Source organism: Caenorhabditis elegans, chromosome II (assembly GCF_000002985.6).
Source record: "Caenorhabditis elegans chromosome II".
In the NCBI taxonomy this organism is placed as follows: Eukaryota; Metazoa; Nematoda; class Chromadorea; order Rhabditida; family Rhabditidae; genus Caenorhabditis; species Caenorhabditis elegans.
In genome coordinates, this window is record NC_003280.10 from 4,047,254 (window position 1) to 4,074,981 (window position 27,728).

A 27,728-nucleotide genomic window follows, 5' to 3' on the forward strand; every position below is an offset into this window, starting at 1 on the left:
AGTACTTATTCATAATATTTTTTGGTTAATGATTTTTAAATAAAGCTGTAAACTTTTAAAATATATTGTTTCCTATTTAAACATTTGAATCATTCATTTTTGGAAACTGCAACTGCATTGAAGCAATGTTAAGATGAATGGTATATGTACATAAACCAACGAAAACCATGGAATTGGAAGTCATTTCAATAAGTTTTAGGATTTTTTTCAGGTTTCAGGATCATCCAGGTTTTTACAACTCTTTATGGAATCCTAGCTTTTTTTTATTTTTCTCTTCGAAGTAGTTTTGCTTCTCTTTTTCCAGAATGTTTTGGCTACTTTTTTTTTCTGAAAATTCAAAAAAACCACTATTTTAATGTGTTGACTTGGTAAGGTCACCAGATTAACGTCTTCGAGCTCTGGCAACTTCAGCTATCGTAACCGGAACACTTAATTCTGAGATTGCGGATTGTGCAACATATTTGGCGCGATGAATATCTCGTAGCGAAACCCACAGTAACTCTTTCAATGAGAACAGTAGTGATTGTGTCGATTTACGGGCTCTATTTTGGAATGAAAATTGTGACATCGATATTCAATTTTCTTTAGTTTTTTTTTTCGTATTATCGATTAATCCATTATTTCCGTAAATTGTCACCAGCACTACAGTAGTCATTTAAAGAATTACTATAGTTTTCGCTAAGAAATATTTTGCGCGTCAAATATGTTGCGCAATATTATCAAAAAATATAAATCGCACTGGCCACCACGGCCCGGCGAACCGTACGTGGCTGTAAAATCTCTACCGTAGTAAAATTTAGCTGACTGAATATTCAACGTTTGATACTCAGCGAAAAGTTTCATACGACATTTTGCGGACGCGGCATTTTAATTGACGACACTTTCTTAGTTATAGAAACGCTGGTTATTTCGGCAATTTTCGGGCAGAAATTGTGAAAAATAAATGAATTTTTATCGAATTTACAAAAAATAATAATTTTAAAGGATTGTATGTTGCTGATATTGAAGAAAATCGATACTTTAAACAGTTTTTCGCAATGTTTCTCGATTTTGGCCAATTTTTTCGAGTTTTAGAGCCCTGAAATTCCCTAAATCGTATAATCTCACATTTGATTATTGAAAAACGCGTGTTATTATTAAAAATTCGTTTATTAATATAAAAATAACAATGTAAATACATAATAAAAATGTAAAAGATAGTCAATAAAAATTTAAAAGATTGTAAAAAGACCTAATCCGAAGTGATCAGTGAGAAATTGCGATAAGAGAGATTATTTCCTTTTTAGCTTTTCTTCTTGACCAGTCATCTTCGGTTGACGAACTTCAAGAGCCTCTTCTTCCATAACAGGGGAGTAGCATGCCACTTGTCGTTGCCTCTGCATTGTTCTCACAGAAATATTGCGCTTGATGAACACTTGCTTCGCCCGTTTCATGACCTCCCTCTTCTTCGATCTGCAATTTTTATTTTCATTTCATGTTTTCAAATAACTGTCAACTCACTTTCTTTTTCGACTTCTGCCATAGGTGGTGCAACTGTCAGTCCAAATCGGGGCTTATACGAGTTCTATTCGGGCATCTTTATGTGGCAGCGGCGGTGGAAGCGCGATCCATTTGCAATCGGGTTGATTCTAAAAAAATTCGGATTTTTAAGTTACAAATATCTTATTGGAAACTAACCATATTATGAATATTGTACACTTGACTCATATTGAAGTATTGCCATCCACTGTTACCTGGATAATGAATCGGAAAGTACCAAGGTTAATTGCATTCCAGCAGCGATTTATGCCGTTTCAAGGTGCTTCCCGTTGAACGATGAAGTCGATGAACGATTCCAAACATCAACCATCACGTCATCAAAAGATGAATAATCGGAGTATAAAATCCTGGAAAAATTTTTTAATGAAAGGTCCAACATCAGCTTCGTGACAAATTTGATTTCGAATTTGATATGAAATTTTCTTTTCGAAAAAAAGTCAACTTTTTGATCATAGACTATCGGTTTTTTGATGTTTTTAGAAAGATCTCGTCCAGTAGTACGTGAAAATGTCAAAAAAATATCGAAATTCTATACAGTTTTTCGAAAAATAATTTTTAAAAATTTTAGTATTACTGAAATTTTCTTTTTGAAAAAAGTCAACTTTTTGAACATGGGGCCTCGATTTTTTGGTGTTTTTAGAAAGATCTCGTCCAGTACAACGTGAAAACGTCAAAAAAATATCGAAATTCTATAGGAATGTTGGGATTTTCCAGACACGAAAATCTCCGTAGTGCATTTTTTTCACATTTTTCTATTTTTCTCGATTTTTTCGACATGAAAGTTCGTTTTTTTGTACTTTTTCGAAAGCTGACATCACGACAAATGCTATGACGGCATTTTTAATGTCAAATTCTATAGGATTTTTTCACTAGACAAAAAAAACTCACTTTTTTCGAATTTTCCTCCTTCCAGTTGGCGGTTGAGTGCTGTTTTGCCGCGGTTTTGTGATTTTCTGCAACAAAAAAAATATTTTTATCGATAAAAATGAGAAAAAACGAGAAAAAACGAAGATAAATGAGCTTAGCAGTCAAATTAAAAATGTTTATTCGTTCAAAAATCTTAACCATAGGAGGCGGTGGCCTAGCCGGCGCAGCTCTCGCGGCCACGTCTCTTTCGCCGGGCCGTGGCCACGTGACTTTTGTTTTTTATTTATTTTTTATTTACGCTCCTCCTACAATTGTATTTTCACAGAGAATTCAGTGCGATTTATATTTTTTGATAATACGCATTCTCAGAATTTAGTGTTATTGCAATACATACAAAGGCTTTTTGTCAGGCATTCAAAAAAATGAGTTGGTACGAAAAAGGACGTGATTTTATCGATTTGTATCGATTTTTATTGAATTTTTCTTGGATTTTAATGTATTTTTATTGAGTTTTCAGTATATTTTAGGTTATTTATCGATTTCACTTGATCCGGTTGCATTTTCAAGCGTTTTCTCATTCGCAAGGATAAAAGTGTGGTCTATGTCTACGTTTTTTCAAGATTAATCTGCGCATAGGTCAGATTGTGCAGGAGGAATCATTGAAATTCACAGTTTTTCATGTAACACATAGGAAGCGTACTTTCTGAGGCTCAAAGGCCGTTTTCCCCCGTTTCGGGCTCTTCACCAAAATTTTCTGCAAATTTCAGCGGTTTTCTCTCGTCTTGGAGATTGAATATGTTCACATTTGTCTCTTCTCTAAGTCATACGCGCTCTTCTTAATATTGCTATTTTGTCAATCCTCTTTTGCTATATTTGTTTTTCGTTTATCGCTTTCTCTCTAACTTTTCTCTTTCCGTTTAGTGCACTTTTCTCTTTCCATTTCGCGCGCTCTCTCTTTCTCTCTATTTTTTATCTCTTTATCTCTCACAAGCTAATTTGGTATTTTCTGCGTTAAGAAGTCGTGAACTGATGGACCAGGTCCCTAGAAAGTATACTTTTGTCGAGTGAGATCTGATTTTATGTGAAGGCGACTCCGTGAGTCTTGTGAATATTCCGATAACATTTATCGAGGGGAATAATCGGGCTTCCCGATTATTATGAATGTTTTTTGGTGCGGTTACCACGTAACCGGAGTTCACATCGCAGAAAGAGCAATTCTTTATCGCGAAATTAGGAGTTCCCGCTCCCCGGCAGGGCTATTTGGCTAACTCTTTTCGGCAACTTTCGTCAAAGGAGTAATATTGCCGTACGTTTTTATCACATTTCAATTTACTGGCCGAGCCAGGTCTGAGCGTGTACGAGTACGAGTCGACTCCGTGAGTCTTGAGTATATTCAGATAACAGTTACGGAGATGTACGCTTAAATAAGCGGTTGATTTCGCAATAGATTTATCCGTTTTCAGTCATTGCTTCAAGGTATCCCGGTTCTCTTTTGCCGCTAGTTCAACCCCCTTTCGACTTCTTAGGATTTGTACAAGTCTACGAAGGAGTAGCGCAAGTTTACGAAGAAGTAGCGCAAGTTTACTAACAAGGGAAGGTTCTGAACTCGTTATCGGACTTCGTTACGCCACTATATACATTCGATAGAGGATAGTTACAGATGATCCCTCCAAAAAATTTAGCTGCTTCAGAGCAGGTTTGGCCAAGTTGTGACGTCTTGAAGTTTGGTGCTGAAATTCCTCATATCAAGTGATATTTCAATGACTACCACGCTGCAGAAACACCAGTGAACTCACCACTCTCAATTAGCGTTAGCAAACATGGCTTGGTGGCCGAGTGGTAGTGGCGTGAGTTTCGAGGTGTGGTATTCGTGGTTCGGTTCCCCGTCAACATAAACTTTTTTTTTTAAATTTAAAGTCAATCCATTTCCAATTAGAACACATCTATAAACTTTTTCAAGTGGGAAAATATGCAGATATTATCCCTATGAATCAAATGCGTCAATTCTCCAAATTTTTCCGAAGTGTTTTTTTTTTTGTTGAAATAATTGTTTTTTTCACTGATTTTCTTCCGTAATTCAAAATGTTTTTATTATATTTTATAAATGATTAAATGAAAGTAATACATTAAATTTTCAAATAATATCATCGTGGTTAAAAATGTAGGCCACAAGAAGAGCTGTTAGGTCCCACCACGCTTCACACCTTTCTTGTAGTTTTTTTTGTTGTTATTTTCTGTTGACTCGTCTTCCGTTGTCTATATTTTAACTGAAAATGCCCTTCCGCCCACAAGTAATCATCGGAGAACTTATGAAAACGTTTGGAACTAATACAAACGCGTTGCCAATGAGTCGAGAAGAAACGAAAACTGTCGAGAAATTTACAAGGATTCTCAAAGATGCTGAAACGGACGATCTTCTTATTCAAAGTGACGACGAAGAAGAAGTATTCGGAGGAATTGTTGATGAAGAGGACTGGAAACCTGATGACGATGATCCATCCGCTTGCGTAGTACCCGATAAAGTGAACTTCTCTTCTGGAGCTGCCATTGATGTTGCAATGGTAAGTGTTTAGAATTTATCAATTACTCAACATTCGCTGATAAATAATTGGCTAATAAATAAAATTTAAAATACATTACTTTTTACAGGTGCATAGTGCCGTTGAATTTATGACTGATGTCAGAACAAAGAAACTACGATCTTTTGCTTCAATGCAGCGTAGGTATCGTTTTATTAAAACGCAACATGACATGCAGAAACTTCGCGTTTTTGCTAAAAATAGTGAGTATTAACAGCTTCATATTCGGTATAAAACTGGGTTTTTAAGACGAAATTCGATGCTCACGTGTTTCACAATTTTCGACACTTTCTGGACTTCTTCGTACAAAAGTTTTTGAGGCAATCGATGACAGTGAGTATTCCTATTATTGAAAAACTACTGTGTTTGCACGACAAGTAGTGCATTCTTTGTCAGACTTAAAACACATTTTGAAGGAATTTCGATTGACAAGTTCACGCTACGCCGTCTTGCAGTGCAATTGAATGATGAGCACGTCCATATTGAAGGATTTCAAGCAAGCGATGGCTGGCTGAAGAAGTGGAAAAAGACAAACGGTCTCGTTTCTCGCCACGTAACTACTTTCATCACTCGTGCCAACTACGTCAATAAAGAGCTCACAGAACAAGCTGCCAAAAAGTTCGTGGAGGAAGTTAAAGCAGAATTGGCAACTTTGGATCCTGATGTCGTTTATAACTGTGACCAAAGTGGGTTCACGAAAGAACAATATTGCAAACGGTAAATTCTAAACCGAGTTTTTCAAAGACCATTAAAATTTTTAGGACGCTCGCACCAAAAGGTGTTAAACGTGTTGAAAGACTGGTACAGTCCAAAGATGCCCTCACGCACTCTTACACAATCCTTCCCATGTTAAGCGCTTCCGGAAAGTTAACCCCAAAGTTGTACGTGGTTCTGCAGGTATGTTTGACAATATGCACAACATTGCCACACAGTCTTGTGACTATCGTTTTACATTATGCAACTTTATTAAATTGTAGGAGAAAGGTGGAAAATTTCCCAAAAAAGGGCACTTCTCACCAGACAATCTGATCATCCGAGCTAATACGTCCCACATTATGAATAAACAACTAATGGTCGACTGGGTTGAATCCGCTGTTTGTGATCCTTCGATGCCAACCGAGGTTGTCCTGCTTCTAGACGCTTGGCCTGCTTGGAAAAACGAAGGGGATGTTCAAGCTGCAGCATTATCCGGAAATACAGTACATGTGAGATCTATTCCACCAGGAGCTACATCATTTATTCAACCTTGCGATCTTTACTTTTTCTGTCCGTTGAAGAATTTCGTCAAAAAGGTGAACGCGTACATCATCTACTCCGGTATCACCTTCAAGACGTCAGAGCGTGACAACCTGCTTCGCGTGATATCTGCAGTGTACCGTGTCTTTCGTGCACCAATTTTCCAATCATGCTGGAAGTACGGCTGGATCCAAGGAGGATACATAGATGACCAACATGTCAAAGTGGAAACTCCATCCAAATTTTGTTTCAAAGTTTCTGGATACTGTTCGCAAAAGAAAACGAGAGATACGATGTGTCAAGATACGGCTTTTCTTCTTTGCCCATACTGTAAGAAGGTTTTATGCTTTAACCACTGGGTTGGATGCGGCTTCCCAGCTCATAAGTGTAAGTGTTAAAAGCCATTGTTGAGTATATTATATGTTGCTTTTGTTTTTTTTTTTAATATTGGCATCGTTCGTTTGTTTTTTACATAAACTTTAAACATCTGTTTTATTGTGCTTTTAACTATAACACATATTGAGAAAAAAAAATCGGAAAAATTTGGAGAATTGACGCATTTGATTCATAGGGATAATATCTGCATATTTTCCCACTTGAAAAAGTTTATAGATGTGTTCTAATTGGAAATGGATTGACTTTAAAAATTAAAAAAAAAAGTTTATGTTGACGGGGAACCGAACCACGAATACCACACCTCGAAACTCACGCCACTACCACTCGGCCACCAAGCCATGTTTGCTAACGCTAATTGAGAGTGGTGCGTTCACTGGTGTTTCTGCAGCGTGGTAGTCATTGAAATATCACTTGATATGAGGAATTTCAGCACCAAACTTCAAGACGTCACAACTTGGCCAAACCTGCTCTGAAGCAGCTAAATTTTTTGGAGGGATCATCTGTAACTATCCTCTATCGAATGTATATAGTGGCGTAACGAAGTCCGATAACGAGTTCAGAACCTTCCCTTGTAAGGAGACGCGCAAGTCTACGTAAGAATGACACAGGACTACGTAAGAGTAGCGCAGGACTACGTAAGAGTAGCGCAGGACTACGTAGGAGCGGTTCATGGCCATACTAGAAGTCCGATTTCGAATCGGCTCCCCGGAAACCATTGTACAGGTAATATAGTCATACGATCTGGAATAGTTGCACGATCGAGTTCCATGCCGAACCGTCGGCAGATAATCCAGACTTAACATTGCAAGTGTGATCTTCTCCAGGTTTACCGAGTGTTTCGACATGGCGTTCCTGTATATTCCTTCTAGAGTCTATCTCTTGCACTCTCTCCCGCGCGACTTTCACGTTTTCAGTTTTCAAATGCCCCCGTTCCCGCTACAGTCGTCAGGCTACGTAAGAGTTGTACAAGTTTACGTAGCAGTCGCCCAAGTTTATGTGAGAAGTTCGCGAAGTGATGAAGCGAGTCTCCGGTGCTAAACTTTCGCTATCAGTCTTTATCCTCTTGGTAAGCAGACGATCTAGGCGATTTATCATATCGATTTCCGCATATATTCTGGTGTTCGTTTCGTCGTCTGCTACTTCAGGTTTAGTTCTTATATGCAGTGAGCTTCGTTCATTAATCCGAGAGATCGTCTTCTGGTATACGTAATACGTCATGGTTTTGGATTTAGTTTCAAGATGGATTTAGTTTCAAGCTAATTTCTGATGCCTATTAATTTTGACGACGAGACTACATTAGATATGTGCACTCGTAGTCAATGTGGTAATCTCTCAAATCGTCGTAGGAGTTCCTCATGTCTGCGTCATAGCCACGCAAGACTGCTGGAAGTTCACAGGTGGCAGAGTATTTTGTATTTTCCTTTTCTCACCTTACCTAGTCAAACTGGGTTCAGATGTAAGTTGTGGTTTCCCGAGCTGTTGGATTCCAGTATAGATTTCACGTGGCAGTTACAGGCAGAGAGTGCCCCGACATCTCTAAGATGTAAGTCACACATAGGTGTGTTTTTCGGATATTTTTCTACAGTTTTTATCACAATTAGTTTGGTATTGAAGGGTTGGTATCTCCTCAAGATTGCGTTTACGTGGCCTTTTCTGCCATCTTTCGATCGAGACAATCTAAGATCTGGCTTCTATAGCCCCAGGCTCTGCTTGTTCTACCCTATACCACACTAATCCCAAACAATAAACCTGTTAATACCATAAAATGCGAGTTAACATTTTAGAGCGGAGCTTGATCGGGGAAAACTAATTCTCGGAGAGCGAAGCGAAACTAGAATTTTATGTTTTCCCCGAGAAAGCGGAGCGCATATCGTAGCGCCAGCTTCAAGGCGCATCGACTTTAACGACCAATGGGTCTCGAAACGACGGAACCTTTCCGCGGCCGCAGCGGCGTTTTGTCATCATTCTACCACGGGGAGGCAAAGCTAACGTGGCCGCGAGAGCTGCGCCGGCTAGGCCACCGCCTCCTATGGTTAAGAATTTTGATCGAATAAACATTTTTAATTTGATGCTATATGTTTATTTTTCTTCGTTTTTTCTTATTTTTTCTTGTTTTTTCTTGTTACTACGTGGAATAAGCATAATGTTTTCAGCTAAACTACGCAAATCGCTTCGAAATTCGATGGATTAAACCGGACAAAGGCAAAAAACGTCGAAAAGTAAGTTATTATTCAAAATATCTCGAAAAATTCTGGTACAATATTTCTGAAAACCCACTGAAATATGGATATGCTGATTTCGAATTAAAAAGTCTTGAACCTCAATCTCGCGTATTTCATATTTATTTTCTCGATTTTATTGAAAAATTTGAGAAATTCAGTACAATTTCGAATTAAAAATTAAATTTTTCCAAAAATTCTGGTACAATATTTCTGAAAACCCACTGAAATATGGAAAAATATGCTGATTTCGAATTAAAAAGTCTTGAACCTCAATCTCGCGTATTTCATATTTATTTTCTCGATTTTATTGAAAAATTCAAGAAATTCAGTGCAATTTCAAATTAAAAATCACATTTTTCCACAATGTTTTCTCTTAATGTTTTACAATTTCCAGATGTCACGAAAATTCACTAAAAAAAGTAGAAAAAGAGCGTCACGTGCTTCTATCAAGTTGGCGAATGAGCAGAAAGCCAAGAAATACGCAAATAGTACTGTGCCAATGGAACCCAATGTATACACTGATTCTGGATCGCCTTTTTCGAATAGATATGCTTCTAACCGATCTTCACAAGTGGTAGCGTAATTCGCAATCATTTTTTCTGTAATTGTTATATTTTCAGAAAATTCGAAGTGTTCCTCCAGATTCAGAAGACGATATTGCGCTCGAAGGAACATCAGGTCTTCATGTTTCATCTGAACCAGGATACGATGTTCCAGAAGACACAATTTTTTTGATGAAGAAAAGAATCAAAAATCTCGAAAACGAAAATCAGGAAATATCTGATTCATTGAAATTACGAGACGAGTGTATGGAAGTTTTTTCCGGTGAATTTTCATCCATACAAGACCAAAATAGAATTTAAGTTTTGCAGGAATTTGAACCGTCGTCGCCATCGATTGTGCCGCTCAGTTTCAGCAGTGTTCCACCTCAATTGGCAGTGGAATCTGATGAAGAAATTCTGGACAAATTGATTCGAGAAAGCGAAGCTCCAATCAAAGATCGTCCCAAGAAACGTTTCAATTATAAAAAATCCGCAAATGGAGATCACTCGTCTGTTTTGAATCCGTCTGGTCAATACAAAAACGTTCTCCCGTCCAAAAAACCGGTGCAACAAACGATAAATAGTGCTCAGCCGGCTGCACCAAATCCAATTGCTCAATACAAGTCTAAGATGCCTCCTCCACCAATTTCAAATCCTGTTGCTCGATACAGATCTATGATATCGCAACAAGTAAGTTTTTGACTCTTTCATAAGAATTCTGTGATTTTTAAATGATTTTCAGATGCCGACAATCTTGCCAAGTTCCGCTGCCATTGGACAATTGCAAAACATTGCAAGGCAATCTACAATCCAAAAAAATATGCCAAGCTGTAGTGATGATGTGGCTAATGTAAGCTATAAGACTTAATTGTAAAAAAAAACAGTTTTTTTAGACTCTTGTCTCGTCGTTTATGCCAGAAATTGGCTCGATACTACAACCAGGAGCTCATCTGGGAGATAATGGAACACGAAGACGAGTACAAATCGGATTTGTGCGAAAAAATATTTCACAGGAGTAGCCAAATAATTGAATGTACAGACGGGTTTTAAAAATTCAATTTTTTTGTTGATTTAATTTTGTTTAATAATTTGTTTAATTTTTTTATTAATAAATTTGTAGTTAATTTTAGTTAACGGTAAATAATATTTCTTTTCGGGCTCAGAACCACAAAAAATCGATTCAGCTAAAATTCATCAAAAAAGGAGGAAATTTTCGGTTTTTCTCAGAAAATCAGTGGAAATATAATAAGAAACATATTAATTGCACTTTTTTCTTTTTTAATTTACTATTCTGTATCACAAAACATAATTTTTCGACTTTTATTCTCTTAAATAATGAGAAAAGTGATTTTAGCCAGAGCTGATATTGACGAATTGTCGTCAAATAAAATGCGCGTACGCAATGTACACAATAGTGTAAAAAACTTTATCGCGTTGAATATTCAGTCAGCCAAATGGGACTACTGTAGAAATTTCTTCAGCCACGTTAGCTTTGCCTCCCCGTGCTACGTGTTGGTTTCCCACCCACCCGCCCCACATTTCTACTATTCCAAAGTGCGAAGCACATACGCTATATTTTCTCCCTCCGTGAGGGTGTCTGTCATATTCTGACTATGTTGTTTTTGAACTGTAAGTCACTGTTCAGCAGGTGAGTTTTATTTCTCCGACATGTATGACCAGAGTGGGCAGTCGGTGTCGACCTACATCATTCGCAGGTCGACCCTTGTGCCTGTTTCGGTGGTACCAGGAAGCCTTTTCCTTTTTGAAATGATTAGAAAAAATTACGGATTTGGTTCAGGGAACCAGTTTCCTAGTTTATCAATGATCTTTATTTGCAGACAGTTTTTCTTTTGAGTCAAGCTTGAGGATCGCCAAGGGCTATCAGACGGGCCCAGTCACCAGGACTCCAATCGATTTCGCGTGCAAATTAAAATCCGAACGACTGCAATCTCAACGATATAGCCCGCACGGAAACGCGAAATGCTCGGTTCAGGTTTGATTTAGTACAAATATCGGTAACACACTAATTTTCTAATTTTTACATTTTATTTTACCCTATACCACACTAATCCCAAACAATAAACCTGTTAATACCATAAAATGCGAGTTAACATTTTAGAGCGGAGCTTGATCGGGGAAAACTAATTCTCGGAGAGCGAAGCGAAACTAGAATTTAGTGTTATTGCAATACATACAAAGGCTTTTTGTCAGGCATTCAAAAAATGAGTTCACGCGTAAATTTCGGGCCAAAATCAATTTTACCAAATTTTTGCATTTTTATTTGTTAAACGTGAAATTTTGAACGAAAATAAAAACACAGATCAACAAGAATTTAACATTTCAATAATATTACTAGTCATTCTTCTAACAATTCCCTTCTCGACTCGAATATGCTCGATGCATTCCAACAACTCCGATCTGCTGATATTCCACGTTAAATCCTTTTTCTGAACAATCAATACCTCAATTGTCAGCAATGCCCAAAGTACTGGTCCAATGCATTTTGAGGTTTTCAGAATATTCTGGATAATGCCACGTGTGAAAAAGAACTCATGGATATCGAAAGTTGCGCAATTCTCTAGAATCTTCTTGAAGCAATCTATCATCATTGTATCTACTGAACTCCAAAATCCACGTGGAAATGTATGACTCTCGGAAAGGAATTGTAATTGGGCAAGGAATGAAAATGCTTGGTATGCTCTGTTGTCTTCCCACCGGTTTGGCATTTTTCTGAAATTAAAATGTATATTTAAATTTAAGGAAACATTTGAACTAATACTCACTTAATATCGGAAAAGAACAGATCGTCATGAAAAATTTTAAGCATTTCATAATTCTGAAATCGTGTAAGTTGGACTGAAATATATAAAATCTTGAGTTGTGCTGTTTCATCCTCACAATCTTTCAAATCCACAAGGAGTATACGATGTCCATAGTGTTCAACTAAATTGTGGCATGCTTCGTCACAACATTCAACTAATGGTGTGAGAATATTCAAAACTGAAACATATTTTTCATTGCGTCCCAAGCCACGTCCTAATATATTGACAATTCTTTTCATGAAATTGTTTTGTCGGGCTATCGAAATCAACCAAATCCGGCTCATTGAGCTGTTGAAGTACTTTTCAAGTACTTCAACAGCTCTTGTTTCACGTGAATTTGGTTTTGTAACAAGATATTTTACAGCGACCCAGCAGATTTTGTCATAGTTAAAATGATGGTTCTCAGAGTTTGTTAGGTTGTCGAGGGCGCACCACATGGAAATATTGTAACTTTTATTCTCGGAAAGATAATCATCTATTTCTGGCAGCTCAAGAACTTGATTCAGAAGCGTGTCGAGTAATATGGATACTTCGAGCAATGTGAGCTTTTGGCACTGATGTCTAGAAAACGGAACTTCGAGCATTAAAATAAAACAGAGCATAGACTTACTCTGCAAGTTCTATCAAATATGAAATTCCATGTTTTTTCCTTATTGGACAAGAACTCGTTTCAATCAAGTTGATAATTTTTCTCAAGAATTCCGAAGCGTTGAAGTGTTGGCCACTTTCAAGTAGATCACGAATTTCATAGAAACACTTTTCAGCTAAATAATGTAAGTTCAATCTAGAGCATTGAATCAGAGAAGTCACTGCAGAGTCGATAGCATCCGTCTGCAACACGCAAACTCCAGAATCAGAAACTCTGTGCAAATTGGTGACTGGAAAAATGTATTGCATGAAGTTACCAAGGCATTGCTTACCAATAGCTGAAATCGTTTCAAGTTTTGGATGAGATATCAGTATTTTTTCAAGTAGATCATTGTTGATATCGGTTGCAGTACAATCCATAAATTTCAGATTTGGTAGCCCTTTCCCACATTCTACGTAAAGATGAACGATTATACATGAATCATATTCTCTTCAAAAAAAAGGTCGATTATTGACTTGGGATAATAATATTAACTTACGGAATATCAGAGATATCTAAAAATTTCAAATTGGATAGATTGAATAAATTAATCAGATGTTCTGTTGTTTCAATTTCCAAGAATTGCATACTCAGAACCTCCAAACGTTTCAGTGCTGATATACCGTTCAAATTTTTAATATTTGTGCCACTGATATTCAGTGATATCAGATTTGGGAAGCTTCTGCAAAGTTGAGTGAATTCAAATACAAAAAATGATCTTCCTTTTACATGTAGACTTGCAAGAGATGGAAGTAGCAATCCTATCTGAAAATTCTAGTTTGTGACGAGTTTTTTTTTATCATTTACCTTTCTAGGCCAATTGATGCTTAAAACCTCTCTTCCCTCAATGTCTAAATGTTGAAGTAATGCTCTGGAGTTGTCACTGAGTGCACTTTTAATAAGCATTGAAATGTCAATTGAGGATTTATCTGCACAGTAATATAACAAAAAATAGCCTTTATTCTGTTAAAACTTACCACTTCTTTGTTTGTAATCATTTTCAATTAGATCCAACTTTCCAAGTTTAATCGATTGTATTGGCATTGCTTTCAAAATATCGAGAATCCCTCTGTACAACCTTTTCTTTCCGAAATCCATAGTTATCAGGTTGAATTTCTCTATTATTTGTTCTTTTATTCTATACGTCCACCCGTCGTTCATTAAAATTTCATATATTTTCTCACTTGATTTTGGATCGAGCTCATATTGAACATTATCAAATAAACCTGGAATTATAAAGTTTTGAAAAACGTAGAACATATTGGAACTGAATAAATTACCTCTGTAAATGTAACATGCAGTCTTCTTAATGACCATCAAGGGTGTTAGTGTCCCGTAAAAATTACAAAAACGGGTCAACGGGAATTCCCGTTCCCGCGAAAACACCCAAAAAACGGGACAACGGGACATCCCGTTCCCGTGAAAACGCTCAAAAACGGGACAAAAGACGTCCCGTTCCCGTAAAAATGACAAAAACGGGACAGCGGGAATTCCCGTTCCCGTGAAAATTTTAAAAACGGGACAACGGGAATTCCCGTTCCAGTGAAAACACCCAAAAAACGGGACAAACGGGACACGGGACTTGACACCCTTGATGACCATTTTGTAGAGCGACTCAATTTTCACATTTATTCCAAAATCATTATTTCGACTCATGATGTCCTGGTTCACTGCAACTTTTTCCTCACGAGGGACGAGGAAAAGTGGTTTCTAGGCCATGACCGAGGGGCCGACAAGTTTCAGCGGCCATTTATCTTGCTTTGTTTTCCGTCTGTTTTCTTTCGTTTTTCACAGCCTTTTCCCGTTTTTTCTTATTAAAACTGATAAATAAATATTTTTTGCAGATGCCAAAACGGTTTCCAAGTAAAAAAAAGTGTATTCAGTGGGCAAGCAGCGGTGAAAGTGGTCAATGCAATATGATGGATTACGGGAATACAAAACCTAAACTTTTTCTGAAACATGATACATATGATGCTTAGATGCTGAAATTACCTGATTTTCATAACGAGACCGCTGAAAAAGTTTTGAGATTTTCAAAATTAAACTTTTTGTGCGAAAATCTCGACCTTTTCACCAAAAAAGTTGAATTTTGGAAACCTCAAAATTTTTTCAGCGGTCTCGTTATGAAAATCAGGTAGTTTCAGCATCTAAGCATATGTATCATGTTTCAGAAAAAGTTTAGGTTTTGTATTCCCGTAATCCATCATATTGCATTGCCCACTTTCACCGCTACTTGCCGACTGAATACACAATTTTTTACTCGGAAATTGTTTTAGCATCTGCAAAAAATATTTATTTATCAGTTTTATTAAGAAAAAACGAAAAAAATCGGTGAAAAACGAAATAAAACAGGCGAAAAACAAAGCAAGATAAATGGCCGATGAAACTTGTCGGCCCCTCGGCCATGGCCTTGAAACCACTTTTCCTCGTCCCTCGTGAGGAAAAAGTTGCAGTGTGGTTAAAGACGTTCTCCTGTAAAACACAAATATAGTAAAAATAGGTAGACTGGATGCATGTAAAGAGATGGAACGCTCACTATGTTATTAGAGAGCACATCTGGCAATGAATAGCGCGTTTTTTGAAAATAGGAAAAGGTCAGCATTCAGATAATACCAATCAATAAATATCTTGGTCCAATTTATTACAAAGAATGAGTTAAATACGTCTAAACTTCCAAAAGCTTTATTTGCTGGAAGTGGAAGTCTTGAAATTTAGATAATAAAAATAGGAATAAAAAATTCAATAACACTATTCTTTCCTTGTCGACTTGAATGTGTTCCACGCATTCCAACCTATCGAAACATATCGAAAGTTTATCGAAAAGTTTCTGAAATTTTTGCTACATTTTTTTTTGGGAAAAAATCTTTAAAAAATTTTCAAAACATAACAATGATGCATGTAAATTTTATTTGCCAAAATTATATCAGTCCCAAATCATAAAATAAAAAAACCAAAGATCGCAGAAAAAAGTAGCTTGAACTCCATCGCTCCTCGAAATATCGTATCCACCGTAAACCGTTTCTGATCGCCGAAATCCACCCATTGGATCCTTATACTCGAAAGTTCTCTTTATGGTCTCTAGCTGCTGTCGATACTTTATACCTTTACACAAAGTTGTTTCGTTAAGCTTATTTTTACACTTTATCTCTAAGTACTTCAAATTTCTGTTAGCACAATCGAGCATCCAATGCTTCAGGAACAAGCCGAGGTCGTTTTCAGTGATTTCAGTAGATCTAACTTTAACAATTGGGCTTTCAATAGTCAATAAGCTATTGAGATCTAAATTTAGGAAACCAACAAGTACCTCATAAAAGTTTTTAAATAGAACTTGATGAGACGAGTGATATGGTGGAGTTGGACCAAACATCTGAAATACGAATATTAATGACCTCTTTAAAAATTGACGTACTCTTAAATTTTTAGCGTTGTTCATAGCATCTTGAAGGACTTTGTTCTGCGATTGAACATTTCTACACGTCAATACTCGAATTGGAAAATCTGCAAGCGAATCGTCTCCCTCCTCATACACAACATCAATATGCGGATTGTTTAAAACATCCACAAAATGAAGTAGATAATCTCTTGCCTTGAAATTCAAACATTCAGAAGTTATATCTAATATCTTATCGTATGAATTGTGTCCGTTTCTCACTCCCACCTTAATCTTCACACTGACTGGGACAAAGTTCTTCTCAGAATATTCTACTTCCGCCGACACATGACAATACATTAAACAAACACCAGGTTGTTTTCGAAGAACTATTCTCAAATCTACATCGCTGACGTTTAATGATTTCAAATGTCTTTTTACGGATTTTGAGCAAAATGAACGAAATATTCTGAAAATTTGAACTAAAAAATTGTAAAGCATAATTGCCTGAGAAACCACTCACATTTCGGTCATATGCATGTGCTGGAGTAAATCTGATAGAGGCTCGGACGGATAACGGCGTCGCGGGGACAACGATCCCATGACTTTAGAGTAGAAGATTTATGAATAAACTGTATGAGGAGAAAATGACTGTTATGTACACAGCGCAGAATGGATATAGAGTCAATATATTACAGACCATCGATTGGTTCTGTTGGCAATCTAAGCGTCCAATAAGAGTCGATTCGTGGGAAGAATAGGTGCAAATCCCACGTAGGTCGAGTTTATGAATTTTACATGAAAGGTATAGCAAGCTACCGGCACCAAGCTCTTGCTGAACGTTGTAATATTGAATTTCCAATTAATTGAATTTAAAAAGAGTTTGTAATAAAAAAAAAAGAGTGTTTTAGTGAACTTTTTGGTCTGAAACAAGCAACAAATCTATTTTATATCTATTTTATTTTGAAACTATGTAGTTCAAAAATACTTTCCCTCACCCAAAAGACTCTAAAAAATAGGGTCAAAAGAAAGCATTTGCTGACCACGAACCAGTCAGTCTCCCTCCAAAAAATCCGACCAGTTGTCTAATCCTTTGGAAAAAGGTTTCAGAATGCCGTCTTCTGTCATGTGTGACCGTTCAGAATCGTCAGATCATCCGATAATATGACCCCTTCTCTTATCCTCTCTTTTTCCAACTTTTTGGTTACTCTGGGCTGGCTGGCATTGTAAGCAGTGAAGACGGTGACTACGGGTAAAAGTAAAAGCTTTTAAAGCAATATTTGGAGGATGTTTTTGGGCGCGTAATTATCCAGTCATGATCTAGACATGATCAATTATGCAACAGTCTTCTTCGCCCCTTCCGCATTTGCCATTATGAACGTTTCTTTGAAAAATGGCAGACATTCTTGAAGTTTTTTCTCCAAAAACGGTGAATTCATGGATGGATAAAAGTGTTAAATTGCGTTATTCAAGTGGAAATTTCTGTGGATTTTCCACGGAACTTTTTGAAATTCTTTGGCATCTCATGTCTCAATAGTCTTTGGCTTAATCTGAATTATTTGGTTTTCTATTATCTTGTACTTTAAAATTGATTTGCTATATATTTAAAAAAAAAATTAAAATATGAACTGGCACACTATTATAAATGAGCACACCTTCATAGCTTTGTTACAATCGAAATTTCAGAAAAAAATGTGATAAAAATGCTATGATTTTTTTTCGAAAAGAGGTTAATTTTACACATTTTCAACAGATATATTGTTTATCAAAATATCTGATTTCAAAAATGTGGCCGTCAAGAAGAAAAAGCCAAAGTTACAGACCGTTTTCTGAAAAAAATCCAATTTCCGCCATAAAACTCTTCATATCCAACGTACCGACTTGAAATTTTGAAAAATGATCACTTTTTTGGGGACTCTACAATGTCCTAAAAAATCTTTCAAAAAATACTGTCCATCTCCAAAATCGTCCTCCGCTCCAAAATAAGAAATGGGACTTTTGCTTTTCGAAAAATGGGCGAAAAAATCAAATTTCGATTTTTGGGTCGAAAAAAATATTTTTAGAAAGCTGAGAACACGCTATTTACGAATTTCATATTCATTTTAGGTGATTTATTTTCTGAAATGACCTAAAAATTAAACAAAAAGAACATAATTTTAATTCTCACGTGAAATGTTTTTGTTCGCTTATAGAAAAGAAGTGAAACACTGAGCACATTACCAAATAATTACACGTGAGAATAAAAATTATGTTCTTTTTGTTTAATTTTTAGGTCATTTCAGAAAATAAATCACTTAAAATGAACATGAAATTCGTAAATAGCGTGTTCTCAGCTTTCTAAAAATATTTTTTTGACTCAAAAATCGAAATCTCATTTTTTCGTCCATTTTTCGGAAGGCAAAAGTCCACTTTCGTTTTTGAGAGCGGAAGACGATTTTGGAGATAGACAGTGTTTTTTGAAAGATTTTTTAGGACATTGTAGAGACCTCAAAAAAGTGATCATTTTTCAAAATTTCAAGTTCCTACGTTGGATATGAAGAGTTTTATGGCTGAAATTGGATTTTTTCAGAAAACGGTTTGTAACTTGGCGCAACATGAAAATACCAAAAATCATAAAACTGATAAAACGTGGAGAAATATTTCTTACATACAACTCATGAAAATTTTTCTTCTGAAAATCAATGAATGATGGGTTATGACGGGTACAACAAAAGAGTTCTCAAATTGTTTCGTGATTTTTGGTAAAATGGCTTTGACGCTGTGTAACTCTACAAAAAGTTTTAGACTTAAAAAAATTAGTGTAATTGAAAGAAAAAATATTTTTGTTCATTTTGTTAGTCGAACAAATGTTTAATAGACGGGTAGTTTTTGAGATATGCCTGTTTGAAGATACCAAATTTAGATAGTTTAGGCGGTTATTTGGTCCGCTGAGCGTGTTTTTGAGTGGAAATCAAAAAAGTAGAAATGTTAAGATGAGTTTTTTATTTCGGTTCCACTTTCTCCAATGATCACTTCACAACTTTTTTTTTCTGCTATCAAAATTCTTATCTTCTCAATACCCAATGAATCATTTCCGTTCTCATCAACTTTGACGAAAAGCAAAAAAGAGTGACCCGAATCAAAGTATAAGTACCAACAATTATTGTCTCGTCGTTTAATTCAGTTATTTATCCATTTTTTCCACTTTTCGCTTTTCATGCCCTCTCAAACACAAACACACGAAACCCCACCCCTTTCCTGCAATAAAAGTTTCCGCCCGCCTTTGCCTCTCCCCGGCCGGGAGGGTACTATCCATCCGTTCATCCCCGTCTTTCACACGAAGCCTGTTTCTGTTTCATAAGCACATACGTATTGTCTCTCTCTCTCTCTATCCATTTCTCTCTCTGTTTCTCAAAACTGTCCAGTACATGGGGGAAAAGGTGATGACCAACCAGAATGACCACCGATTAACGTCCCATCGTTCCAACAACTACCCCCACTCTACTATTACTTTTTCTGCAGTTCTTTTTTTTTCGTTGGCTTTTTTGTTAGTAGACTTAGGTATAAACGTCATATTTTTTTCAAAAAATCAATGTCTTATGAACAACTTTGAGTTCCTATAAAACCGGTTTCTACAGGAACTTTCTAGGTCTATTTTCATTTTTTTCCTCAAAAATAAATGTTGTTGTTTTGTCCCATGTGACCAAAAATAAGTTTTTCTTGCAAAAAACAACAACTAGAAATAGAATTTCAAAATTTTAAAATGATTTTGCTTACCTGCCTACGTGCCTACCTACCATCAATTTTCTGTGCTTCGGCTAATGTGTCTAGTGTTCACAAAATTTGTGGAAAGTTCAACTGGGACGTAAGAAAAGTTCACCTAAAATTTGAAATTAGGCAGGCGTAGCTCGCTTTAAAGGCAAGCAGGCAGCATTTTTTAAAATTTTTTTAGATGTGCTACTCACTTTTGTACGAGGCTTTCAATTTCAATTGTTTGAAAATTTTTTATCTATCTCCTTTTTTGTTGCACAGTTCTGAAAATTTTTCCAACCAATTTTTCTCTTTTTTACTGACTTTTAACTCCTTCTTCTTCACTTTTTCAATATCCAAGTCTAAATTTCCAGATTTTTCTGCTAACGTTATCCAAAAAAAATTCCAAAAAAAGCCAGTTACATCACAGAGCACACATTATGATCCGGCCATTACCATTTCTTCTGCTGTTGTCATCACTGGCAGGGGGTGAGTTTTTAATCTGCGAAAATCAGTCAACTCCTATTAAAAACAAATTTCAAGCTTCTAGGTTCATTGGGAGCTGAAATAAAATCACTTGATTTTTTTTCGATAAGCCGCGACGCGACCGCACAGTATCTAAACTTCAACTTCTTTTATCTTTGCTCCTCGTTATCCTAGAGATCTAAATTTTTTCAGTACAGGGCTTCCATGTAGGCGCTAGAACGCCTGCTTACCATGAAAACCCTTGTTAGCTACTGTAAATTGGAAAATGTGTACTACGACTACTAAACCACATAAACACGTTCTTTTTATGACCAGCATAAGTTGGGCAGATTAGCTTTGGGCAGCACCAGCAGCAGTATTCGCAAATGTTTTCAATTTCAATTTACTCGATTTCACCTCCTCCTTCTCCCTTCGTCAAACCATCCTAAACCAGACGGAACAATTTGACGGGAATAAGAGGGGAGGTTAGCCTTACACATATCCTTTTGTATCCGATTTTCTTTTTCTAACTCGCGAGTGCGGGTGCCGTCTGTCACCGAGAACGACTAATTTAGTAGTGGAGAGAGTGCAAGCTAGTTTTAATTGGTAGGGGAGAGAAGTTTTTGGAAGCTTAACTTTTGGCAGGAACTTCAGTTTAGAAGAAAAAAAAAGAGAACAACAGAAATAAATACAAAATTTCAGTGGCCACCCTTTCGTGTAACATTTGTGCCGATGTGGGTCTCGACGAGTTTGGAGAATGTCTATCGCAATTCGATTACGACTGCAGTCCATATGCCAGGAGATTCCCGGCAAGTGAGAAAATCTACTGTAGAAGCACGAGGACAAGGAATGCAACAAGTAGTGAGTTTTGCTCTACATACAAAAAGGTTTGAGCAGTTTGGTCGATAAAAATGAGTTTTTCCCATTCCATTCATTGCTGAAGTTTCAGCCGACTTGGTTTGTTGGGAGCTGAGATACACCTGTTTAAATTAGAGTGATAGCCGAGTTAGAGTGATAGCCGGGACGCAACCGCGCCGCAAGGCTAAAACTTTGCAGCAGTGTTTCTCAGCCGCCGTTAATCAAATTGCGTTGAAATTTTTTTTCACGTGATGAGATTCTCTGTTATCGTGACTATTAAAAAAAGAGTAGCCGCGACGCAACCGCGTCGCACGAGCAAAACTTTAAAGCAGTGTACAACCAAAATTGCAAAAAAAAAACGTTTTTCCTGTCAAACTCTCTAACACATTTTAAGGTTACATACACATTCCCCGGAAGAAGCATCGACCCGTGTCCATTGCGCACTTAGGTTATGAAATTATTGTTTGTTAGGATATCACCATGCAACCGTGAAATTAGGCCGCTTCCCTAGCATCCTAAGAAATTCTAAATCTGGAAGGTGTAGGGGGACGGGGGGCAGCTTCTAAATCCTGTGGTGCGACCGATTTAGTCCTCTATTCGTTCTCCAGCTAATTCGGTGTCTGCAAACAATTGGGGAGAGGGAGAGATCTGACGGCCTGCGCGCACGGTCACAAAATATTATACTTTCGTGAAACTTTCACCGGGCAATGAATCTGTTGGTGACCTAGTTGAATTTAGTTAGAGGCTTGTGGCAAAGAGAGAGGGATTTCAGTAGTTTTTTTTCTTTCAGAATCCTACACAATAATGAAGGAATGCATTTCGGAACAAGACCACTACAAGAATTATCCTCAGAAAGGCTACAGCATTGACGAGGAATGTGATCTGGTAGACGTTCAGGGAGTTGAGATGGCCTACTGCCTCTGCAGATCGGATCACTGTAATAAAAACCCGATTGCCGAGCAGTTCATGGATTTCGAGAAAAAACATCCTGAGCTCTTCGGTGATATTGAAGAAGCTCGTCCGCCAAGCCCTCCTAGAGAGCCACCTACGTTCAGGTCAGGAGAAGCTCCATTGAAGATTCAGCCGCTACCTCCTGGTATGGCGCAGCACGTACCGTCTCCGAGCTCTTTTGCCGCACCAATTTTGAATCCACCGGCGATTGTTCCAATTAATGATTTGAGGGTGAGAATTCGATTTTATGGCAAATTTTTAGGCTTAGACTTAGGCTCAGGCTCAGGCTCAGGCTCTTAGGCTCAGGCTCTTAGGCTCTGACTTTGGCTCAAGCGTTGCAAAAGTTTCTCGAATTTAATTTTTTGGAAACTACATATCATAATTGACGATTCAAATTCCAAAAATTCCAGACACAATCCCAATCAAAATCGTCTGAAATTATTGAAATCCGTCGTTCTCAACTTCCATCACGAGCCTCGGGAATCGAGACAGAGATTAGTAGTCAACCAAGACGACCGATCAGTAACTCCCGGGAAACTGAAGTTCCGATCATGAACCTGCCAACAAATCATATTAGTCAGGGATCTTTTGTAGGAAGTGGTCAGATTGTGCCAAATCCACCGCAGTTGCCGACGAAAGGTTAGTGAGAAGCCAGGCAGAATTCGAATATTATTTCTAATTCCAGAAATTTCTTCCTCAACAATGAGATGTATTCAGTGTGGAGATGGAAGTCTTAGAAATGTAAATGAAGAATGCAAGAGACAAGTACAAGTCGAGTGTGCTTCAGAGAGATCGTTGTGCTTTACGCGGCAAATTGATTTGGGGAATAGTAAGTGGTTTATTTCAACTCAGAAATAGCAGCCGACGTCTCCCGGGCTATGCGAACCCGGGAGACGTCGGCTGCTATTCACTCAAGCTTTATGACTCCAAAAGATCCATATGTTCAAGTCTAACTCCAATATTCCAGGCATGTTCGGCATGGAGAAAATGTGCGTACTTCCCGAGCAACTGGTTAACGAGTTCGGCGAGGCCGCCAGAAACGAAGGATGCGGTAGTTCGAATGCCGGAAGAGTTCAGTATTGTGCATGCTCTTCACCAGTCTGTAATCAGCTTCCGTTGGCTCAGCAGGTAAGAAAACACTTTTAAGAAATTGTATTGACCTAGTTCGCAGCTATTTAAACTCCCGAGAAAACATACTCATTGTCTTGTAATCCATAAAAATAAAAAGTAACAATTAGTTGGATATACATACGACCCCAATAGTTATGCGTGTGTTCGTGCGCCCCCCCCCCCCCCCGATGAAGTGCCGTCGAAGGTGACGAAACGACACAATCACACTTGACCCGAATTGCAGTCAAGAACATTTACAAGTTGACTGAAGTAGATTGGGGATGTATTTACAATAGATGATTGGGGGAAAAAGGAAATTAAGCTGATTAGAGAGAGGGATAATGGGATTAAGAGTAGAAAAACACAGAGGTGTTTTCTGAGGGGCAGCAAAAACTTAGCTCTACGAGAAATGTTGTAGTTGAGACACAAAGTTCTCAACTCATTTAGCATGGTTAAGAACGTGCTCACATAATTTTTTTTGGCGAAGAATTTCCGCTTTTTTGTAGATCAAACAGCGATGTGACAGCCTGACATCACCTGGGTGTGCACCGGAGAAGTATCTCTTCCCCGTAAACTTTAAACATTTTCAGAGACAACTCCTCACCGCCATAGCTCCAGCCCGCTCAAAAACCGTCCCAGATCTTGCAACTCCAGAGCTTCCAATCCCCCAACCTCCAAGATTCGCCGAGGTTCCCCCGATCCCCGATGCCCCCACAAACCCTCCAACAACAACTACACCACCTCCACCACCGCCAACTCGTGCTCCACGACCCATCATCCCAACAGAAGTGCGACGTCCTCAAATGCCGTCTCTGATTTGCATAACCTGTGGAGAAGCCAACATGGCGGATCCAACAGCCGACTGTTCGTCTGCAGCTGAAGAGGCTTGTGATGCGAATGCAAAGTACTGTGTCACTAAGCAAACACAGATTTCTACAAGTGAGTCTTGTCTTGAATTGGATTGGTTTTAAGGAGGAAATAAATGAAAAAGTGAAATTGTTGGTTTCAGGTTCATTTGCCATGGAGAAGAGATGTTTGTCGGAGATTGATGCAGCTGTTTTCTTGCCAGGGGAGAAGGTAAATTGTGTAAAAAAATTTAACCAGCTTTATGACTGAAAAATCTGAAATTTTTGAACTCATCTCATGTGCTTCAAGTTTGAGCAGGACTTGGCAAAAATGTTTCAAAAGACCTGAAAATTTCAAAATTTTTTCAGCTAACCGAAGGATGCGCCACAAGTGAAGGTGGTCTTGTGAACTACTGTATTTGTCGGGGAAACACATGTAATCGACCGTCCCTTCTTCAGCAGGCTCAGTCTTCAGGGTGAGCTTGGCGCGAAATTTTTTTTTAATTATTAAAACTTGAAATCTAGTTTTTTTTTGCAAATTGACGCGAAATTCAAAAATTACGGTTTCAAATATTTGTAAAGTTCGTACAGTATAACATTGAATTTTGGTTGGTTTGAATTTTTGGAATTTCCTCCGAACATTGTAGTCGGCAGGCTGTTAACGTGCCTATCGACATGCCTGCATGCCTGCATACCTACTTAGGCTTACTATTAGGCTTAGGTGTAGGCGTAGGCTTAGGGCCTACCGCCTATTCTCATTATCTGACCGTAGTAAATGTTCTGTGTTTTTTTTGTTGGTTTATTTTCTGAGTAGGTAAGGCAAGGCGTGAATAGGTTTTGAAAAATATTTTGTTAGTTCTAACTCTTGACGGAATTCAACATGAAAACTGATCCAAAATACCTTTAAAATTTCAAATATTTGTCCTGGGTTTCAGAGTCCGCGATTCCCTCGAAGAGCAGCGTCTAATGGAAGAACAAATCCAAAAATCCCAACGTTTTGCCAATTCTCTCCAAACAAATCGAGTACCAAATCAAGCGAACGTGGGAGTTCTCCCACCAAATCATAGCCATGAGAACAAGGAAAAACCAAAACTTCCGCCAGTTTTTCTGGATGAAGATGATTCGTTGGAGGTCGCAAAAGACGTTCGGACTGAGGATGACATAATTAAAGAACGGCAAAGAGAATGGGCGAGAGCCGGAGAGACACGGGCGGCGGCGAGCTATGTCACGTTGACATCCTCACTGCTTGTCATCTCAATTCTTCGTTTGCTCTGAAAAAGGAAATTTAGAAATTTTAAAAATAATTCTGTATTTTTTGTTTGAAAAAAATTACTGACGTATGTATACTATGTCGTCTTTAGACCTAGATCCTCTCCTCAATTGGTTTATTCTCCTTGTCCGTACCAAATTGGCTCACACTATGGGTTCCCTTTGTCACTTTAATTTATTCTCAATTCATCAATGATGTGATTTGCTTCCGTTTTGTTGTCTTTTTTTATTTCGAAAATTGAATAAACATTTTTTAAAACATTTTTTACATTTTTAGAAATGCAATTATTTTGCTATAAATGTTGGTAAAACTTCTTTCTTTTTTTCTTAAAATATTTTTAAAAATTGATAAAAGTATTTTTTTTTTGAATTTGAATAAAATGGATTTCTGAAAAAAAAATTTCCAAAATTTCCAAAAATGAAATTTTCTAACATTCCATACATTTTTCTATTTTATTGGAACAAAATTTTGAAACAGAAAAAAAAATTCAGTTTTTTGCATAGGGTGCCTGAATTGTACCTACAAGGTGCTTGGACCCGAATAAGCAGGCAGGCAGGCCTAAAATTATGCCTAGAAACTCTTGAGCCAAAAACCAATGTTCTCTTAATCTACTTAGCTTTATTGAAATAGCAACATTAGAAATAGAAAATTAAATATAAAAATATATGCCCCCTTAGCCCCTCCATTAGCAAATGCTGATGATGTTAGTATTAAATAATTAATAAGAAGAGCCAGCTCAACCCGGGCGTTGCCTTCACCGCCACCACGAGTTAGCTCTTCCTTCATTCTCTTTGTGAAAATTCAAAACATTCCCCCCCCTCCCTCCCTTCACTCCCGGTTAAAATTCTCTTTTCATGTTCGCTTTTTCCCCTCACTTTCTAGATACTTAAAATCCCATTTATTTGCCACTTTTTTATTGACTACTGTAAAGCCAATTATGTCTGGGTTCGTGGTAAACTGAAATTCGCGTGAATGTCTGGATTTTCAGAAAATTGGCTCAAAAATTTGTGTTTTTCTATGTGCAAAAACAACGCGCACTGCTGACCTCCTTCCCGACTTCCTTCTAGAAAAAAGAGACAGCAAATTATTACCGGAGCATGCATTTTTTCTTCGAGCTGGCGGCTTTTCATTTCAATTTTGTTTACCTTCCGCAATTTTTTTAGGTTAGTGAGATTGGGGAGTTGTTCTGGAATTTTCCAGAGTTCTTTGTTCAAGGTTGGGTACGTAAAAATTAGGTAGGCGCGTAGGCATGAGATAGGCACGTAGTTATTGGGTAGACACGTAGGCACTATATTTGTTGGTCCATAGAGGGAAAGTAGGCGAGGGAGGTAAGTAAGTACGCATTATACTGGCACGTAGGTAATAGGAAGGCACATGGCTTATAGGTATGCACATAGGCAATCGGCAATAGGTTAGTACGTAAACATGATGTAGGCATTATGTAGGCACGTATGCATTAGGTAGGCACGTGGCTATTATGTAGGCATTTTGGAACTAATATAGGTAGTCACGTATGTATAAGGTGGACACGTGGGACACAGGTAAATAGAAAACACCAAACTGGAAGGCAGGCACGTCGGTTGCCTTCCTACCAATACCTTCTGCGCCCAAAATAGACGAATTCTAAAAATAAATTGTTATTCCTTCTCAATTTTCCCCCAGAACCCACATATTTTTAGATATTAAATTTTCATTTAAAAAACAATCAAAAACCTAAAAATAACAAATAAAACGATGCCGGGTGAGACCCCCGGGATCCCTTTATTCTTTTCAATTTATCTCAATAAAAATGAGCCTATTAGATGATTCCTGCATTCTCCGCCCGTTCAATTTTTCAATTTTCTTGCTCTGCGGGAACTTAGTTTGCAGAGCTCCACATTGTAGGAAGGCGGGTAGGTATTGAACCCCTTTTTAGTATTTTTTTAGTATTCATTTCTCTCTTGCTTATCAAAAAATAGCAAAATTAGATGAGTACCCACTTGTGTGTGTGTTCGGTGCACACATTTATTATGAAATAAATTGTTTGTTTTTTTTTTTCGTTTATTTTTTGGAACGAGTATGACTGGATTTTTTTATAATGATCAAACATTGGTGAGATTTTTGGTAAATTACTGAATGGGATTCATAAGAATCGGAAGTTTCGAGTCAAAAACTGAAAAATTATATTGACCAATCAGTGACGTTGGAAACGCCTTCGCGTGTCGCTGATTGGTTGGCGTGGTCCTTTTTCAAACTTGCCGTGCAAACTTACCAATCAGCGATGCGCAAGAGGCGTGGCTGATGTTGCTGATTGGTTTGT

General features: G+C 37.6%; 3 protein-coding genes, 1 non-coding gene and 2 pseudogenes across 6 annotated transcripts; 3 read left to right on the forward strand and 3 right to left on the reverse strand.

Annotated features, from left to right (window-relative positions):
• Nucleotides 1-1,271: 1,271 nt before the first annotated feature.
• K07D4.1 lies at nt 1,272-1,876 on the reverse strand (annotated as a pseudogene). Its single transcript has 3 exons — nt 1,678-1,876; nt 1,501-1,628; nt 1,272-1,452 (listed from the first exon to the last, which is right to left on the reverse strand). Coding segments are annotated over exons 1-3 (508 nt in total).
• A 6,900-nt stretch (nt 1,877-8,776) lies between these two features.
• On the forward strand, nt 8,777-10,400 carry W06A11.4 (annotated as a pseudogene). Its single transcript has 6 exons — nt 8,777-8,836; nt 9,234-9,413; nt 9,460-9,664; nt 9,712-10,071; nt 10,124-10,231; nt 10,275-10,400. Coding segments are annotated over exons 1-6 (1,039 nt in total).
• Nucleotides 10,401-11,680: 1,280 nt separating this feature from the next.
• Nucleotides 11,681-14,445, reverse strand: gadr-4 (uncharacterized protein). Its single transcript, NM_001330948.3, has 8 exons — nt 14,112-14,445; nt 13,809-14,057; nt 13,639-13,760; nt 13,331-13,596; nt 13,124-13,281; nt 12,814-13,081; nt 12,165-12,764; nt 11,681-12,111 (listed from the first exon to the last, which is right to left on the reverse strand). The coding sequence occupies exons 1-8, from the start codon at nt 14,431-14,433 to the stop codon at nt 11,703-11,705; spliced, it is 2,394 nt and encodes a 797-aa protein (NP_001317764.1). The 5' UTR covers nt 14,434-14,445; the 3' UTR covers nt 11,681-11,702.
• Nucleotides 11,799-12,270, forward strand: anr-41. Its single transcript, NR_101679.1, has one exon.
• A 1,287-nt stretch (nt 14,446-15,732) lies between the features above and the next one.
• fbxb-118 (F-box associated domain-containing protein) lies at nt 15,733-16,844 on the reverse strand. The gene is made up of 4 exons (NM_001330949.2): nt 16,725-16,844; nt 16,490-16,670; nt 16,241-16,417; nt 15,733-16,198 (listed from the first exon to the last, which is right to left on the reverse strand). The coding sequence occupies exons 1-4, from the start codon at nt 16,802-16,804 to the stop codon at nt 15,755-15,757; spliced, it is 882 nt and encodes a 293-aa protein (NP_001317765.1). The 5' UTR covers nt 16,805-16,844; the 3' UTR covers nt 15,733-15,754.
• Nucleotides 16,845-20,304: 3,460 nt separating this feature from the next.
• W06A11.1 (Protein quiver) lies at nt 20,305-25,692 on the forward strand. Its single transcript, NM_062318.7, has 10 exons — nt 20,305-20,419; nt 21,098-21,256; nt 22,044-22,435; nt 22,615-22,843; nt 22,890-23,033; nt 23,172-23,332; nt 23,905-24,253; nt 24,324-24,391; nt 24,529-24,635; nt 25,095-25,692. Exons 1-10 carry the CDS (start codon nt 20,371-20,373, stop codon nt 25,432-25,434), a joined length of 1,998 nt encoding a protein of 665 aa, NP_494719.2. The 5' UTR covers nt 20,305-20,370; the 3' UTR covers nt 25,435-25,692.
• The last annotated feature ends 2,036 nt before the right edge of the window (nt 25,693-27,728 follow it).